This window comes from Neofelis nebulosa, chromosome 6, assembly GCF_028018385.1.
Source record: "Neofelis nebulosa isolate mNeoNeb1 chromosome 6, mNeoNeb1.pri, whole genome shotgun sequence".
NCBI classification, from domain to species: domain Eukaryota; kingdom Metazoa; phylum Chordata; class Mammalia; order Carnivora; family Felidae; genus Neofelis; species Neofelis nebulosa.
The window spans coordinates 17,066,411-17,084,201 of record NC_080787.1 but is presented as its reverse complement, the minus strand read 5'-3'; the positions used below and the strand labels follow the sequence as shown (position 1 = coordinate 17,084,201).

Below are 17,791 nucleotides of genomic sequence, written 5' to 3'. Positions count from 1 at the left end.
GAGGCAGGCCAGCCTGCCGGTGCTGGTGACGGGCAGCATGACTCCTTCTCCAACTTATCTGTAAAATGGGCCTGACGACGTGTTGCCTGTCCCTTTGGACGTAAAGGCAGTGAGCGTGCCTCACTGCCGTAGCCGGCTCACCTGGCTTGTGGCAAGCATGAAATGCATTGGCTGTTCCTGCTGTTAGGGCTTCTGGAAGAGAAACAGGTCCGGCTCTGTTGCCCTCTCTCGCTTCTCTGGTCACTGATGGGATGGTGAGCAGATCTTCAGTCTCAGAATGCGCAACTTTGTTTATTTGTTTATATGTTTATTTTTATGTTTATTTTTGAGAGAGAGAGAGAGAGAGAGGGAGACCCAGAATCCAAAGCAGGTTCCAGGGTCCGAGCTGTCAGCGCAGAGCCCGACGTGGGGCTCGAACTCACAAACCGTGAGATCGTGACCTGAGATGAAGTCGGACGCTAGCTGACTGAGGCGTCCCTAGAATGCGTAACTTTAAATTGGAGAAGATACGACTTTATTCCATATGCCCCGTATCTTCATACACCAGGTGGTTCTGTTCTTGGGATGTTGACTGTGTGTTCATTTCTTTTTTTTAAACGTGTGATGTTGATGTTCTGAGGGCCGCTGGGTTTTTGTTTTGTTTTGTTTTGGTAGGGATTTTCTAAAAATAGATTTTTTTCAGTCTTTTCAACCAAAGCAAATAATTCTTTGGGTATGCTTTATAATGGTTTTTGTCCCGGGGCCTAGGACTGTTCCGTACTTTAGGCTGTGGTGCCAGACTGGTGTTGTGGTCTTGGGGTGGCTCGAGTTACGGGGACTTGGCTTTCTCCCTGGCTTCCGGGCCTTGATGCTGGATGGTGGCAGAATCTAATGTGGTGACCTCATTGTCCCTCTTTCCTTCCTAGTTTTCAATGGTTCCAGCAGGTCTCCACGGGAGAAAGAACCTGTTCAAAAACACAAAAGCAAAGAAGCCACTCCCGGGAAGGAGAAGCACAGTGATCACCGGACTGACAGCCGGAGGGAACAGGCGTCAGCGGCCCCGCCCCCAGCGGCCCCCTCCACGGGTTCCTCGGCCAAGGGGCTCGCTGCTAACCACCACCACCCCCCTCTGCATCGGTCGGCTCAGGACTTACGGAAGCAGGTAAACCCGGCCTTGCCGCACAGGTGACCCGGCTCCGGCCCAGATGGGGCCTGCCCGCCAGGCGCCGTGTCCCCGTGTCACCATCTTAAGTGAAGGGGACGTGGGAGTGGCCGCCTCGAGAAACCCGTACCTAGAGGGCTCAGGAAGCCAGGAGGGTGACGGCCAGAGGTGAGCTGGGGAGGGAAGCACGGTGTTGGCACAGAGGTGCTGGGTGTGCAGGCCTCTGGTGGGAGCGGCTCTGGCACCTGCTCCAGACTCCAGGCGCCTCCCTCTGGTGGATCTGGTGTGTTGGCGCCTGTTGGCTGGGCAAAGCGACTTGTCGCCTTCACTGCCCCTCCTCCACCCGTGTCCTGGCGCCCGATGGCTCTGAGCTCGGTCGTCCTCTCAAGCCTGGAGAAGCTGTACCTTGAAGACAGGCCCGCAAACTGCCTCGCGCTGTCAGGGGACAGTCCTGGACCGCTTCTCTGTCGTTCTTAACGTGACAAGTTAGCATCTCCGCCAGGACTTGGGGGCAGGAGGCGTGCACGGGCACACGCACCGCTGAGCAGTCCCTGTGTGCCCGGGGGCGGTTCACCCCGCACACGTCAGCCTGCACCTCAGGATCGCAGCTCGCGGGTCACATTGTTCTCCAGCCCCCACTGCCCCCTGCTCGAGGTCGCGTTAGATAACACGGATCCTGTTGGGAAACTCTGAAGAATGGCCTCAGGGTCTGCCATTGTCATTGTCACAGTGTTCCGTCCTTGGACAGTGATTTCCCGGGACCCCCGGAAGGCACAGCCTGGAGGAAGGCACACGGTGAAGGGCTGTGTCACCCGGGTCAGTGGCTTGTCACTGACCCCTCGCTCCTGTTCTCACTGCATTTTAAAGTCAGGGAGCCATGGGGATCACAGATCTCCTCACTGGGCACTTGTGACACACAGCTAACCTTTTCTGCAGAATGGATGGAGTCGGGGCCAGGTATGGGTGGACCAGAGAGATCTCCTGACCTGCCATGTTCTAGAATTACTAAGAGATGGTGGGAACATAATGTAATCCCTCCCCTCGTGGAGCTGTTTTTATTTTGAGAGAGTGCAAGCGAGCAGGGGAGTGCAAGAGAGAGAGGGAGAGAGAGAGAATCCCAAGCAGGCTCCACACGGTCAGTGCAGAGCCCAACTCAGGTTTTGATCCCAGGAACTGAGAGATCATGACCTAAACCGAAAATCAAGAGTCAGACGCTTAAGTGACCGAGCCACGCAGGTGCCCCTGTGGAGCTGTTCTTTACGCGTGTCCTTTCTCATTCTTTTTAATGTTTTTTGTAAATTTTTCTTTAATGTGTATTTTTGAGACAGAGAGGGAAGGAGGGAGGGAGGGAGGGGAAGGGGCAGAAAGAGAGGGAGACCCAGAATCCAAAGCAGTCTCTGAGCTGCTGGCACAGAGCCTGATGTGGGGCTTGAACTCCTGATGAACCACGAGGTCATGACCTGAGCTGAAGTCAGATGTTTAACCAACTGAGCCACCCAGGCGCCTGGGCCTTTCTCATTGTTCATGATGTTAGAATAGTTTCTCTGAATATGTGTATTTGCATGCATGCATGGGGGAGAGAGAGAGAGAGAGATTGTGTGTGTGTGTGTGTGTGTGTGTGTGTGTGTGTGTGTGTGTGTGTAGTTTTAACCTTAGTTTTTTTTTTTTTGTTTTTTTAAAGGTACTTTGGGGCTTAAAAATTTTTCTTAATGTTAATTTCTAAGAGTGCGATCAGGGGAGGGGCAGAGAGAGCGTGAGAGAGAACCTTAAGCAGGCTCCACGCTCAGACCCCGAGGACCTAGGGCTTGACCTCACAACTGTGAAGATCATGACTTGAGCCAAAATCAAGGTCAGACACTTAACTGACTGCACCACCCAGGCGCCCCAGTCTTGGTGAGGTGAGCAGGGTGAGAATCTTCGTGTCTTTTCCGGGCAGCGTTCTCACATACCTGTGTCTTTATCCTCGGCGGTGTTACCTTGAGACTGAGTAAGTAGTCGTAGCGTATTTTAAACACTGGCCCGTCTTCTGAGACCCAGACGTCACGGTTTTCGCAGAGGCCACAACTGCGCGCGACGGTGGAACTAACCCGCGGGGTCAATGCTGGGCTCCCGGTTTGCCGCCGGAGGCACCGCCATCCCTGTGTTTGTGGCTCGTTCTCTCCCCTCCATTCCCAGATCGGACAGCCTGATACGCGCTCTGATGGGATTCTCCTACAGGTGGAGAAGAATTAAAAAGGGTCCCAGAGTAAGGGGAGCTCCCATCTGTGGGGCAGGACTGAAGGGTTTGGAAGGGGACGAACAGGACTTCACATTCACACAGACCCGTGACCGCGCGTGCACACGTGGGCACACACACTCGCCCCTTCTCCGGTGGGGCTGGGTGGCGGACCCCTCTGGTGTCCGTTGGTCACAGGTCGTCTTCAGCTGTCAGCTCGTGCCCCTCGGCTCGGGATTTCTCTTTGTAGCTGAACGCTAGGAATTGGCACAGCTGGCGGGAGGAGCTGGGGGAGCAGAGAGGACCCCGCGCCTTGGCTCCCCGGCCTGCGTGCGTGGCCCATCTCACTGTGCGGCCTGGGAGTGAGAGGTCCGGGTCCCCGTGCAGAGCAGCCCCCTGTCACCCAGCGACTGCAGAGACCTGGCTCTCGTGCTTTGTTCGGGTCAGTCTTTGCAGGTGGGGTGTCCACGGGCAGCGCTCAGGGCTCTTTCCCCCCACCCCTTCCCCTTCGCCTCCTCCTCTGTCTCCTCGGCCTTCTCTGTCTGGCCCAGGGCGCCAGCTCTCCAGTTCCTGTTCGGCGCTAACCAGGACCTCCACTGAAATTTAAGATCTTTAACGCTCCTGGGCCCTGTTGTTCATTTGGGCGCAGTCACACTGGACCCCCCCCACCCCCCCACCCCGTGATATTGGGATAAACAAAAGGACGAATTAGAAACTGCCACATCCCAGTATTTAAAATACAGAGAAAATAAGGTCAGTGAAAGCAAGTTGTAGATTCCTTTGTAACGGCCTGATGGAAATGACTAGAATCTGACCTTTTCATCTTTCACCTGCAGAAAAGATTGGGGCCAGAGGATATGTGGGTCTTTAATTTTAAATAGGATTAACTTCTTCAGGTTCGCCCCCAAAGAAGAGGGTGAATGTGAATCGTGTCAAGCGGTGGTGGGAGGTGTGGGGTGTGGTGTTGAGGAGGTGCCGCTCCCCAGGGACTTGACCCTGTTTGCTCTGATGTGGTTGGAGGCACCCTCTGCTAACTCACTTGCCCTTTGTACTGAAACGGCCCCTTCCCCGTTAACCTTGCACAATGTCATGTGCTCGCTGCGCTTCCTCGGGGCCCAGGAATAACCTCCCCCGTGGCTGTGTCTCAGCGTGAGGGGCTTTGCCAGGCCTCTCTCGCCTTTATGATAACAGAGGCACGGTGTCTGCCATGCGTGTGTGACTGCCCTGGGATTGTCAGGGCCACTGGCAGGATGATTTGGACGTGTGCTGAGTGTTGGACACAGGAGCAAATGATGTTTTCCTCTTCGGTTCCTTCACCTAGCAGTTCAGCTTAAATGCAGTAAAAGACTAGCACACGCAGGACGGTAAAGCCAAAGAACCTTATGCACCTAGAGAGCATTTTATAATGGTGGTTTCAGGCACCTGGGTGGCTCAGTCAGTTAATCAGTTAAGCATCTCTGACTTTGGCTCAGGTCACGGTGAGTTCGAGCCCGGCAGCTGGCTCTGTGCTGACAGCTCAGAACCTGGAGCCTGTTGGGGATTCTGGGTCTCTGTCTCTCTGTCTGTCTCTCTCTCTGCCTCTCTGCCCTTCCCCTGTTCGTGCTCACTCTCTCTCCCTCAAAAATAAACAAACATTTAAAAAAAAAAAAAAAAAAGTTGGTTTCCAAGAGCCTCGTGAGGAGGTGTTCACTTTTGTTGATGTTGTGAGGTTGGTAAGCCACGATGTGGATTGTTGGGCCACCCCACTCGCGGTCACTGTCCTCATTTATCGTGCTGAGGCTGAGCCACAATGTGAAAGAAACGATCGCCTCCTACAGGCAGCCCGCGGGCACGTTTGGCAGGAAGATCTGCTGGGCTCCGTTGTTCCCTTTGGAGGTTGGGTCCTCACAATAAGCTGTACGGGGGCTGCTGCAGATGTGTTGGCTTCAAAGATTCAAAGAGGGGGTTTAAATTCTGATTAAAGAATCAGGAGTAGTTTTGTTTTTTAAAGTTCTGGAAAATAGGAACATCCAGAGAGAAGGTCAGAAAATCGCCTGTGCCGTAAGATGTTGAGGGTTTTAGCCGTGCCGCTCAGCGGGTCGTGCTTGGTGTTGGATTTGCAGGTGTTGGTGGCACGGTATTAAGGACTCCATTAAGTCACCTGTAGTGTGGGAGCAGGTGCTATCAAAGGGTTGGGGGCTCCTACCAGAACCCAGCCTTGCCTTTTTGTTGGGAGGGTCCTGCGCTCATTAACTAGGGTCTTACCCTTTCTCTCACGACGGGGTCTGCTGCGCCAGGAGGCCTTCCCCTCCGCCTGTCTGGTTCATCTCAGGCTCTTTGTTTTTAATCCAAGTCTTAAGGTCCAAGTGGGCTGTCCCCAGCCTCTCAGCTCTGAAAGGATGAGCAGAGGCTCCCGACTCAGCAGCTCCCTCTGGTGGGAACAGGAGCTTGACGACAGGATTCTTGGTTGTGAACTTGGCTCGGACTTCTTTGCCATGAAACCTCATGGCTGTGGGCCTGGAGGAGCTTGAGCTACGGTGGTGGGTGGGCGGTGGTGGGCCAGGGAGAACAGGCTGCAGACATCCCACCTCCTGCAGAGCTAGGTGGGTTTAGGGGGGAGGGATGCAAAGGCAGAAGTCCCTGCCAGAGCCCAGAGAAGGAACAGCTTGGAGAGCTGTAGTTATTCAACCGCAGTGTTTCTCTTGCACCTTGGAAGGTTCTGCTGCATGCAGCACGTTGCGTTAGGCCTCCAGTGAGCTAAGTGACCTCTTTCTCACGTGCTCTGGGTAAGTACTTCCTCAGGTGTGCACAGTGACATCAGACCCACTGTGCCTTGTGAGCTGGCTGAGTGACCTGGGTGTTTTGTTAAGCTCAAACTCGGTGTTTTGCCCTTTTTTGATAAGGTGGTGGGTGGGAGGAAACCCTCCAAGGCAAGGTAAAACAATGCCTGCCACCACCATTCCTTTGCTTTCTTTGGTAACAGTTGAGCACTGGACCCCAAAAGACCAGGACGGGCCAAGGAGTAGGCATGTGTGTGCGGACAGGTGGGTTCCTGGGTTGGGAGAACGTGACCTCTGCTGTAGGCGGAACACAGGTGTGCTGGGTGGGAGGAAGAAATAGGGCCAATGAGACATGTCCTTTCCCGTCTCTGTAGGCGATTTCTCAATCAGGTTCATTGAGTTCAGTGAGTTGTGAGGTTGATGCATTTAGTCTTTGAGCTTGTGATGTGTGGACCTGCACGCATAGGGTTTGGGGAGCGGCTTTTGAAGGGGACTGTAAGCATGGTGAGGAAGCAAAGGAACAGAGGGACTCACTCTTCTGGTTGGGCAGGGCAGTTGACTGCACATCTTGGCAGGAACCACCCATATTGAAGTTTACGGAAATACGTAAACAAGAAGGGGGGATTCTTTTTGCCATTGAAGACGGTGAAATACTTTTCTAGAATTCTGCCCTGTAGAAAATGTACCTCCCCATAACCTAGCACAGCAGGAGAGGCCATCAGGTGCCCCCAAGGGGGCAGAATGGATGCATTTAAGGCCCCTGTGCGTTTTTGTTTTTTTGCTTGTTTGTTTGTTTTGTTTTTTTGTTTGGTTTTTTTTTTTTTTTTTTTTTTTTTTGATGTAGAGTCTGAGAGATTCTGACTCTGGCTCTCCAGTCTCCCCTGGGTGAACCCTAATACTGGGCAGGAGCAGGGCCAGAATCGTTACGGGAACACTGAGCTGTTGGGCTCCCTCCCGCACTGATCAGATCAGAGTCTGGGTGGAGGGTCGGGGCGGTTAGGCTGCAGAATCAGCTTTATTTTGAGCTGGGTGAAGAGTTGGAACAGGCCGTCCTCTCAATGGTTCAGGAGAGATCAAAGGCCTAAAGGGTGTGTCTTCTATTTTCTGGGCAGTGGAATCCTTCTCTGAAGATGCTGGATCCCTGAGGTCTCTCTCTGTCTCGATGATGGAAAAGTTTCTCAGAGCCACAGCAGGACTATGTATATACTGTTTCTGGTTTTATCATAAGTGGCTCATTTTGGTTTGAGCTAATGAAAGCATTTGAAAAACACCATGAAAAACTAGAGACCTTTGTGTCCCTCACTTTACCTTTTATTCCAGGTAGGAGTGGTGCCCACCTTGGGAAGTTTCACCCACCCTCGGTTGTATACATTTATTTTTAACTTCTTGTTGCCAGGCTGTTAGCTGTTTAGTTTTAATTTCCCATTTCTTCATTCCACACTCGTCTCTCCCCCACCTGATCTGGTCAGTCCTGCCTCTCTGGACTCTCTGTAGGGTGGTGAGCAGTGGTGGACCTGACCGTAAGTCCTGGGCCTGCCCCGCGGCCTCCCATGTGGGGCCTGGAGTCCAGAGGTCCAGGTTGCCTCACCAGAAACCTGGTTCCCTGAATGCCCCAGGCTTGGCTTCTGGAACACAGCCTCTTACCGAGATGTTATGGCTTTGATTGCACTGCGTGTAACTGATGGCATATAAAGAAATACCCTTCTTGCTCAGTTTCCAGAATCTTCTACCGATGGTTTGTTGCAGTTCTTAAAGTATGTTCCGGCCTCAGCGTCAGCATCACCTGGGACCATGTTAGAAATTCAAATTCTCGGGCCCCATCCCAGACCTCTAGTGGTCTAGGAAACCCCGGGGGTGGGGCCCGGTGATCTACGGGTTCTGAGAGTCACTGATGGGAAAGTTCTGGTTTTGTTTTTGTTTTTCCCCACTTGGGCTGAGTGCATTTCCCTGGACGTAGTGTAGAGGTCACTCAGACTTGGGCCCTGTCCTGGGGAACCTGATTCCCGTGGGAGCACTGGGGGCTGATTGGGAACACACGACCTTTGTGCTGTGACGGGAGGATGCGCTCCTACGTGACCACAGCTGGTCGGTCAGCTTCTCTGACTTGGGAACACAGGCTCCTTCTATCCAGTCACCTCCTCGTGGGGGTTACTGGTGAGAAGCAATGGCTGTGGTTGTTCCATTTCCTGCTGATTGTGTGATTTCTAGTTGACCTCTTTTGGGGGTGGGGGTGCTTATGAACCTTGGAGTCCCCATTTTGAACTCTTGCTGCAGATGAGAGATTGATGCCCAAGATGTTAGTGACCTGTCAGAGGCCAGCAGCAGCCGCAGCAAACAGGGCTGTGACGTGATGGTCACAGAGCAGTGCACCCAGCAGTGGCTTCTGGCTGGGCCTTCATCATTCTCTGGAAGTTTTGCATTTCCAGTGTGCACCCGTCACTCTGGTTTCCCTTTATAAACAAGGGTGTCTTTATTTTTTTTTAGTGTGTGTTTGTTTATTTTTGAGAGCGAGAGAGCGAGTGCACAAGCAGGAGGAGGGACAGAGGGAGAGGGAGACACAGAATCCGAAGCAGGCCGCAGGCCCTGAGCTGTCAGCACAGAGCCCGACACGGGGCTGGAACTCACAAACTGTGAGATCGTGACCTGAGCCAAAGTCAGACGCTTGATTGACTGAGCCACCCGGGCGCCCCGACAAGGGTGACTTTTATGTGTCACAGAATTCCTGTGGTGTCCAAGTTGCGAGCCGGCTGAGACAGGTTCTAACCGGATGTGGAGGTTTTGTCGAGGTTGGGGAAGCCAGCTCTGCCCATGCAGAGGAGGGACTGGCATCTTTTGCTTCGTGGAAGAGGTCAGGTGCGTCCGGCGAGGCGGTCCCCGGGGCCCAGTGTCAAAGGTGACGGGGCAGACGGATACCAGGGGCTGGCAGTCACGTGTCTGGGCTTGGCCTGCGACCTGCACGGGAGCCGGGCTACATGAGTGTGCTTGTTCTTTTCTTTTTGTGGTATTTTTGTGTCTTTCCTTTTTTAGCACGTAGATTTAAAAATTCTGTGGGCAGAGCATGCTGTTCTGTGGAGCAGAGTGGCGAGCACGTCTTTTCTCGGAACAGGGGTGTGTGTGTGTGTGTGTGTGTGTGTGTGTGTGTGTGTCCCTGTGTCCGTCCATCCCCTCTTCCCCTAAATGGGCAGGGGTTTGCTCCTATAAGTGTCCTTAACCTGTGGCAGGTGACTGGTAGGCGAGTGGACAGGTAGTCATGGTGACACCTTGATTTTCTGGAAGAGCCACTAGCACGCATGTGAAAATATGCCCCGGAATCCGTGCCGCGGGCACTCAGGTCGGGCCGAGTGTGTTTGTGTAGGAGGATAGGCCTGTGTTTGAACCGGAGTCTCTCTGTCTTCAGTTCACGGCCGTGTACGGTATTTGACCACGGCCCCGCACCTCCCCCTTCGCGAGAGCCGGCGGCCAGCTCGGTTTCGTCACCGCATGCCGCGAGGTCACCCTCTTGGAAAGGTCACTAACTCTGCTCTTCTCGCCTCTCCCCCTCTGCCTCTGCCGCCTCCCAGGTTTCGAAGGTAAACGGAGTCACTCGAATGTCGTCATCTCTGGGTACGAGTGCAACCGGTGCCAAAAAGATGCGCGAAGTCAGACCTTCACCGTCCAAAACTGTGAAGTACACTGCAACGGTGACTAAGGGGACTGTCACATACACCAAAGCCAAGAGAGAACTGGTCAAGGAAACCAAACCCAATCCCCACAAGCCCAGTTCCGCCGTCAACCACACAATCTCAGGGAAAACCGAAAGTAGCAATGCAAAAACCCGCAAACAGGTGCTATCCCTCGGGGGGGCGTCCAAGTCCACCGGGCACGCCGTCAATGGCCTCAAGGTCAGTGGCAGGTTGAACCCAAAGTCATGCACTAAGGAGGTGGGGGGGCGGCAGCTGAGGGAGGGGCTGCGGAACTCCAAGAGGAGACTGGAGGAGGCCCAGCAGCCCGAGAAGCCGCAGTCGCCCCCCAAGAAGATGAAAGGGTCGGCCGGCTGCGCCGAAGCCCCCGGCAGGAAGGCGGCCGCGGCGGTCCCCGCGGCCCCGGCCCCCGCGGAGAGAGCCCCGCCGCCCGGCCACGCCAAGAAGGAGGTGCCCGAGCGGAGCTCGGAGAGGAGCCGGCCAAAGCGGGCCGCGGCCGGCAAGAGCACGCCGGGCAGACAAGCACACGGCAAGTCGGACGGCGCCTCCTGTGAAAATCGTTCTACCTCGCAAACGGAGCCCTTGCACAAGCCGCACGAGGCGGCGGCCAAGCCCGACAAGGGGGGCGGCCGGGCCGGCTGGGCGGCCATGGACGAGATCCCCGTGCTCAGGCCGTCCGCCAAGGAGTTCCACGACCCGCTCGTCTACATCGAGTCGGTCCGCGCTCAGGTGGAGAAGTACGGCATGTGCAGGGTGATCCCGCCTCCGGACTGGCGGCCCGAGTGCAAGCTCAACGACGAGATGCGGTTTGTCACGCAGATTCAGCACATCCACAAGCTGGGCCGGCGCTGGGGCCCCAACGTGCAGCGGCTGGCCTGCATCAAGAAGCACCTCAGATCTCAGGGCATCACCATGGACGAGCTCCCGCTCATAGGTGAGGCCCGCCCGCCCCCGCCGCCCCTGCGCGGGGCCACCCCCTGGGCCGCCCTCTGTGCGCTCGTCCCTGGTGTCCTTTTCTCTGGTCGTAAGGACATCGGTCATACTGGCTGAGGACCCGCCCAGACACCTCATTTCACCCCACTCGTCCCCTTCGAGACCCCGTTTCTAAATGCAGTCCCCTATCTGAGGCACTGGGAACTCGGGCTTGAACACGTGCACGTTTGGGTGACACAGGTCAGCCCGTTTTCCCTCTGTCCTCCTCCTTTTTCCTTGCACGTCACTGTCTCTGGTAATCGGGCAGGGCCTTGTCAGAGGCCACAGATCGGGGGACGGGTTTGAGGTTCTCCTGAGGGCTGAACCCACTGCGGAGCTCACCTCGGTGGCTCCCCGTGCGAGCACATGTCCCGGCAGCTGCAGGGCCGTGGCCCCTAGAGCCCACGTACAGGCCCCCCCCCCCCCCCATGTCCCGGGTCCCTCTTCCTCCCAGAAAGCCGCTCGTCCCTCCTGGATTCTCACCCTCTGTCTGGGTTGGGCTGGGTTTGCAGAGTGCGGGTTTGCTTTGGGGACGGCTGGGGAAGGTCTCGCACCCTTTCCCTTTCGGCTCCAGACCTACAAAACGGGCATGTTCCTGCCTCCGTTTCGGGGGTCCCGATTTTGTAAAGGCAGTGAGGAAAGGAGCCATTTAACCGCCACTGACGTGTCAGGGATTGGCCGTCAGGGCTCCCTGCAGGGGTGAGGCGGGGGAGGCGTCCTTACCTTCTCAGCAGGTGCCTGCAGGAACTGATGCCTGAGTGAGAATCCCGACTCGGGGTTGTGGGAGCGGGCTGAGCAGGCATGAGCTTTTGGTGTCGGCTGCTCCCTGCGTGTCCTCTGAACAGCACCAGGCCCTCCGGGCTGTGGTGACATGTCTGAGCCCCACCCCGTGCAAGGGGGACCGTGGTTCTTCTGGGGATGGTGGGGGAATCAGGTGACGTAACGACAGCCAGCAACCTTGTGTCCAGAGTACGTTCTCTTGGCCTTGACTCCTTCTTCACGCAGTGCCTGAGGCTGGGTGGACGCGTCCCCACGGTGCGTGTGTCTGCAGTCTTTGCTGCTGCCCAGCAGCATAAAGCCTTGTTTGTACCCATCCCTGAAAGGGGTGCTCAACTGGCCCGAGCTTGGCCGCCTCGCAGGGCAAGGGACTTAACAGTTTCGAAGCAGTTTTCCAGGATCTCCCAGTACAGGAGCTCCTTCTGCCTCTGTTCCCAGCCCCTGGGGGAGCCACGTGTGCCTCGGGGAGCAGGGGTGAGGGAGGCGCTTGGCCGCTTGGAAGCCTTGCGGCCCTGCAAATGGGCCCAGTGGTAGCAGGTGAGGAGTCCGTGGAATGACGACGATTTCCAAGCAGCGTATAAATTTTCAGGTGCTGCTGGATTATGCTTTCCATAGAGGAAAACACAAAGGTATGGATTGCCGCCTCCCCAGTCAGCCTGTGATCTGAGCGCCTGTGGCTGGCGGAGGGGACTCCCTTCCCTGTCCGCCTCTGCAAGTCCGGCACTGTGCCGCCGGCCCCACATCTCCCCATTTTGAGCTGGAGACCGGAAGCGAGTGATGGCATCTCCGCCTTATGGCCTCTCCTGCCCAAGGAGGGCGAGCTTCCTCACTGATCTCACCCAGCAGAGCTAATGACCTTCCAGTTGCCGACTCCCCTGGTGTCTGATGGGCTGGGGGACCTGTTCCCGCACAGTCTGCCCGGGGCACCCACCTCGTGGTCTCACGATGCCCAGGAGGCTGTCAGAGTCCACGGAGCTCAGCGTCTTTTACTTTGTTTATAAATCTATCCATGCTCCAAAGACCTAAAACCTAATTTTTACTGACCTCCCCTAGCATTTTGTTACGTATTTACTCCCTTAATAGCCAGTGGATGGTTATTCCGGAAGGTTTTGTTCCTCCTCTGTTGTCTGGAGGGAGGTTGCTTTCCAGGCCCCACATAGATAGTCCCTCTATGAGCGTTTTTCAAGTATATTTGATTTTGATGTGCGTTTGTACAGTCCTGAGAGTTGATCGAGGGGGGTAGCGAACACTAGCCCACACCCCACCCTGAGACTGAGGTAAGCAGTCTCTCGGGGGCCTTGGGCCATGAGAGAGAGCGTTGAGGGACAGTCAGACCGTCTTTTTGCCCTCTCAAATACTGCCTCTTGCCCTGGAAGTCAAGGGGGTGGAAAACCAGTCATTGTGCGTGTGCGGATGAGATGGGAACCGACAGCGGGCGCAACACGAACGGTTTCTGCCGTCACAGCCGTTGCGGGGATCGCTGGGACATGGGTGCAGCTGGGCAGCACAGCCCAGGCCCTGTCCCTGTCTCCAGAGACGGGCCCCTCCTTCCTCACCTGGCTCCACCTGCCTCTTGGGGTTTGTGGCGGGGGGTGGGGGGGGTACCCCGGTACATGCTGCTCCTGCTGGGGGCGGGGCGCCCTGGGATGCTCCTTCCCGCAGACCCACCAGGCCAGCTCGCCTTTCATTCAGGCCTCCGCTTACCTGTCAGCTCCCCGGGGACACCTCTCCTGACCATCCCAGCTGAGACGGCAGCCTCTTAGCTCCCCAGCCCCTCTGCCTGCTTTATTTATCCCCGTGGCCTCCCAGATTGTCCTCGTGTAAGGACTAAGCTCCCTGAAGGCCTGGACCAATTCCGTTCGCCGCTCTGGCCCCAGGGCCCAGCAGCATCCTTGGCACCTAGTGGGCGGCCCCGGACTTAACCAGTTGGAGCAAGAGGGTGTCGTTCGTGGTCCTTGTCACTGAGTGTCCCCGTGCTTTGTCCCCGTCCCAGGAGGCTGCGAGCTCGACCTGGCCTGCTTTTTCCGGCTGATTAACGAGATGGGCGGCATGCAGCAAGTGACTGACCTCAAAAAGTGGAACAAACTGGCGGACATGCTGCGCATCCCCAAAACCGCCCAGGACCGGCTGGCCAAGCTCCAGGAAGCCTACTGCCAGTACCTGCTGTCCTACGACTCCCTGTCCCCGGAGGAGCACCGGCGGCTGGAGAAGGAGGTGCTGATGGAGAAGGAGATCCTGGAGAAGCGGAAGGGGCCCCTCGAGGGCCACACGGAGCATGACTACAACAAGTTCCACCCCCTGCCTCGCTTCGAGCCCAAGAACGGGCTCATCAACGGCGTGGCCCACAGGAACGGCTTCCGCAGCAAGCTCAAAGAGGTGGGCCAGGCCCAGCTCAAGACGGGCCGACGGCGACTCTTTGCTCAGGAAAAGGAAGTGGCTCGAGAGGAGGAGGAGGACAAGGGCATCCTCAGTGACTTCCACAAATGCATATACAAGGTGGGCCCCCGGCGGGGCTGGGGGGCTGGCCGCGGGGCAGGGCTGTGCGGGCCCGAGACACCAGGCTGCGGTCTCCGGTGGCGCCCGGAACGGCAGTGTGTACAGCTGCGGGCGGGATGCAGGCCTGGGACGTCTGACCCCTGTGAGCCGTGACCGCCGGTGAGCCCCATGCAGGCTCCAGGTCCTTGGATCTCCTTTGCATTAGGGGGCATGGGCACCCACGTGCCGGGGACACAGCGGCTTGGGTGTAGACGCCCGCGGGGCCGAGTCTGCCCCTCGGAGCGCCCCCAGCCCTTCCAGGTGGTGGGAGCTGCTCAGTCGGGCCGGACTCCCCGGGCTCGGGGCACTGGCTTCCTTTGCCTCCTTGTCTGGATCCTGAGCCGCCCATCAGCCCCTGGCTCTGCTCGGTCCCTTCTGGGGAAGCGATCCACGCAGGCCTCTGCAGGGAGTTGCTGGGGGGCTTGCGGGAGGGAGGCAGGAGCCTGGCAGATGGAAGCGCGCACGGTTTTCTCCTCTGCTGCCAGATCGCATGGCTGCACCTGCTGTCCTGAGAAGTCCCTTCCTCCAAAAGGCAGGTGGAGTCCCTGTGAGGGCTGCCTGCCAGGGTGAGCAGGACACCTGGCACGGTGTGCACATCCCAGCTGGGACCCTCACCTGGCGAGCCTTGCCACCCCTGAACCCCCCTGGCAGTGGCGTGGCAGTTTCATGGTGCACTGACAGGCTGCTGTGGGTCCCCGTCGTTCCCCACCCGCACTGCCCCGGGGCCCTAGCGGGTCCCTGCCTGGTGGAGTCTCCATGGGCTTCGGATGCCGATTCCCTCCCAGGAGCCTGGGACTTCTGCGACTCCTCTCCGGGTTCTGGGTCTTTCCTTTCTGAGCCCACGGGAAGTCCCCCCCCCACCCCCACCCCCCCCCCCGCTCCGGCTGCCCTGTGCCACACTTCCTTTTCCTCCTGGGCTGTAGTCCTCTGCGCCTTTCTGGAAGAAGATGCCCTGCTTGCCTAGGTAGAACTTTCTTACTAGACCCATCAGGGCTCAGTCTCCTTTGCTCTGGTTCCCCATTCTCATCACCTGGCGCTGTCCCCAGAGACCCTGGGGGGGGGGGGGACCCTTTTACCCTTGGGAGATAAGGGAGAGGAGGCAGGTGGAATACATTCAGGCGCATGTTTGGGTGTTCCTTGGGTGTCTGCTCGAAAAGCTCTTCTTGGTTGAAGCCATTTGTTAAATCCGGCGACTCCAAATAGCCAACTCCAGAAATGAGATATTTTCTACTTGTCACATTTTTCATTTAAGAAGGTCAATTCTATGAGAATGAGGTGAATCTGAGTAGAGTGTTTCTGGAAGCGTGCCCTGTAACTGACAGCTTTAGGGTTCATCACAACAGTCTGGCCGTGGTGGCCACGGGGGTGTCGGCAGCAGCCGTGTGCGTGCCGAGGGCCTGTGGGTGGGTGGGGGAGGGGGGGGCGCGTCCTGAAGCCCTTGGCCCTCCGTGGGTGTTGACTGTTGGGCACCAGGTGTCATTTTCGCGAATTACAGGTGCTCTGCTTTTTAGGTGACACAAAGCCCTGTCTCTCTGGCTGGTAGGTTCTTCCCTTGTAACGTCTGGAGAAGTTTGCAGTGGCCCCACGCGGTCCCTTTCTGTGCTGCAGAGCAAAAGCAGATGCCACAACTCGCATGCCGATCGCTCTGACTTTCCTTCCTCCAGAAGGGTCTGTCACCTGTTCTAAACCCGTTAGCTCTGTGGGGGTGCACATTAGGGAAAAGCCACGCCTGCCGCTCTGCTTCTGGCTCCCTGCGCTCACGGCCCTCACTCACTCATTCACTAAGGGCTGGCGTTCCACAGGCCAGAGACGTAGTCTGCTCCCGCGCCGCTCCGTCTCCAGCCCCTGGCACTAGGCCTGGTATACAGTCGGTGCTCAGTGAGCACCTCTGCAATCAAGGGACAAACGTGCCCGGTCGGGAAAAGCACAGCTCTGACCAGGCTTGCCTCTGCAAAACGAAACCTCCTGTCTGTGGAGGTGAGAACGGAGTCTCCGGTGGGATTCCCAGGCCGAAACCGTGAGCCGTCTTGAGCACGTCGCTGTGGAGATCGCCGGGCAGGGGGCAGCAGAGGGCAGGGTGCTGGCCGTCCTGATGCTAGGTATCTGGCACGCTAGGTGCTCCCCGGGAGGTGGGAGGGGGCAGTGCGTGGCTTCTGTGGCAGAGAACGAGCAGAGCGCTTCTGCTCCCCAGGGTTGCTCGAGGAGGCTGCTTGTTTGGCTGGTTCTCAGGTGTGGAGGGTGCCTGACGTTTGTGTCTCTCGGGCCCTCTCCCATCCCTGGTCCGGCCCCAGCTCCGAGCGGGTCTGGGATGCCGCTGGTTTCTTCCCTGGCCCCCAGCCCCTCCTCCTGCCCCTCAGGTGGGGTAAACTGGGGAGTTCTGCGCCCTTCCCACATCGTACCCCCTTCCCCGTAAAGCGAAGTGTGCTTCTGTGTGTCACGGGTGTGCCTGTGCGAGGCAGGCCCGCCTGGCGCATGGCCTCCATCTTTGCCGGATCAGGGCAGGGGTCCGTCTGCTGCTGGTGCGAGGCCGAGGGGCCCTCTATCCCCTGCGGTCGGCACCGAGGACCCTCCCGAGAGCACGTTCTTCTGTGGTCCCTGCCCACGTCAGCTCAGGACACACAGCGGCCGTGGTCCAGGACAGGGGTGCGGCCTCGCGTGGGGTTGGGGCTCAGTTTGGCTTCTCACGCTTTTTACTCTCGTCTTTGTTTTCTTTCCAGGGAAGGTCTGTGTCTTTAACAACTTTTTATCGAACAGCAAGAAATATCATGAACATGTGTTTCAGCAAGGAGCCCGCCCCGGCTGAAATCGAGGTGAGCGCGCCTCCCGGGGCCCCGGGCCCGCTGGTGCCCGATGGTGCTGAGGGGACCCCCGGGGCCATCGTTGGGTGTCTGTGTGCCGGGGGGCTGGCAAGTCGTCACCGAATCTAGACTCACTCAAGGGCACAAGAGGTGTAGCGAAGAGTGTGTGCCTCCCCCCGGCCAGGGGTGGGGAGACGTCAAGTCGGGGTGAGCTCCGGGCACGTCCCCTGCCTGGGGGACCCCTCACCCCGTCGTCTCTTATGTAAGAGAATGTTCGGAATCCCTTGAAACCACGGTTGCACTTGCTCTCTTCTCCCCTGTTTTCTCTTTAATGGTATTGGCAGATTGCCATCTTTGTGCTTCTCCCAACTCTGTTCTTGGAGTTAGCGTGAGGCTGGGAAGCCCGGAGCCCTCCTGTGCCTGGCCGATTAGGGGGCTTTCTGGGTGAGCCGCTGCAGGACGGGGACCGGATCTGTTCACCTCCCCCACCCGGTGCCCCGCGCCTGGTCCTGTAAGGGAAGGAAGCCCAGCTCCCGTGGCTGGTCGAGGGCAGCGGCTGGTGGGCGGGTCTCAGGCTCCCTCTTCCTGTCAAGCAAGTCTACCCCTGTGCATACACCCGTGCCGACTGCTAGGGGCCCGGCTTCCCCGGGGTGGGACGTCAGGACAAGTCCCTGGACGGGCCAGGTCAAACCAGGCCGCACGGGCCACGCACGGCAGCCATCAGAAGCCCAGGACCGGAGCCCCGGCCCCGCGGATCAGGCTTCCCCGTTGGGGGAACCTCCCCGTGTCTGGTTTTAGCCCTGAGTGTCGTCCTTCCCTCGGGCCGCATGTCTCTGCTGATCTGCACGGGGCCGCCCCAGCTCTGTTCCCTGGGTGGCGCCTCCGAATACCACACCATGGCCTGACCCCCCTGC

At 57.6% G+C, this 17,791-nt stretch overlaps 1 protein-coding gene across 9 annotated transcripts in view; it reads left to right on the top strand.

The window, feature by feature from the left end:
• The window catches only part of JARID2 (jumonji and AT-rich interaction domain containing 2), a 275,578-nt gene that overhangs the window by 239,559 nt on the left and 18,228 nt on the right, over window positions 1–17,791 (top strand). For all 9 annotated transcript variants that reach the window (XM_058732936.1, XM_058732937.1, XM_058732934.1 and 6 more), the window contains 4 exons: window positions 906–1,141; window positions 9,676–10,729; window positions 13,538–14,040; window positions 16,797–16,889. In XM_058732936.1, the coding sequence (XP_058588919.1) occupies window positions 906–1,141; window positions 9,676–10,729; window positions 13,538–14,040; window positions 16,797–16,889 (1,886 nt within the window). The remainder of the gene's footprint in view (window positions 1–905; window positions 1,142–9,675; window positions 10,730–13,537; window positions 14,041–16,796; window positions 16,890–17,791) is intronic.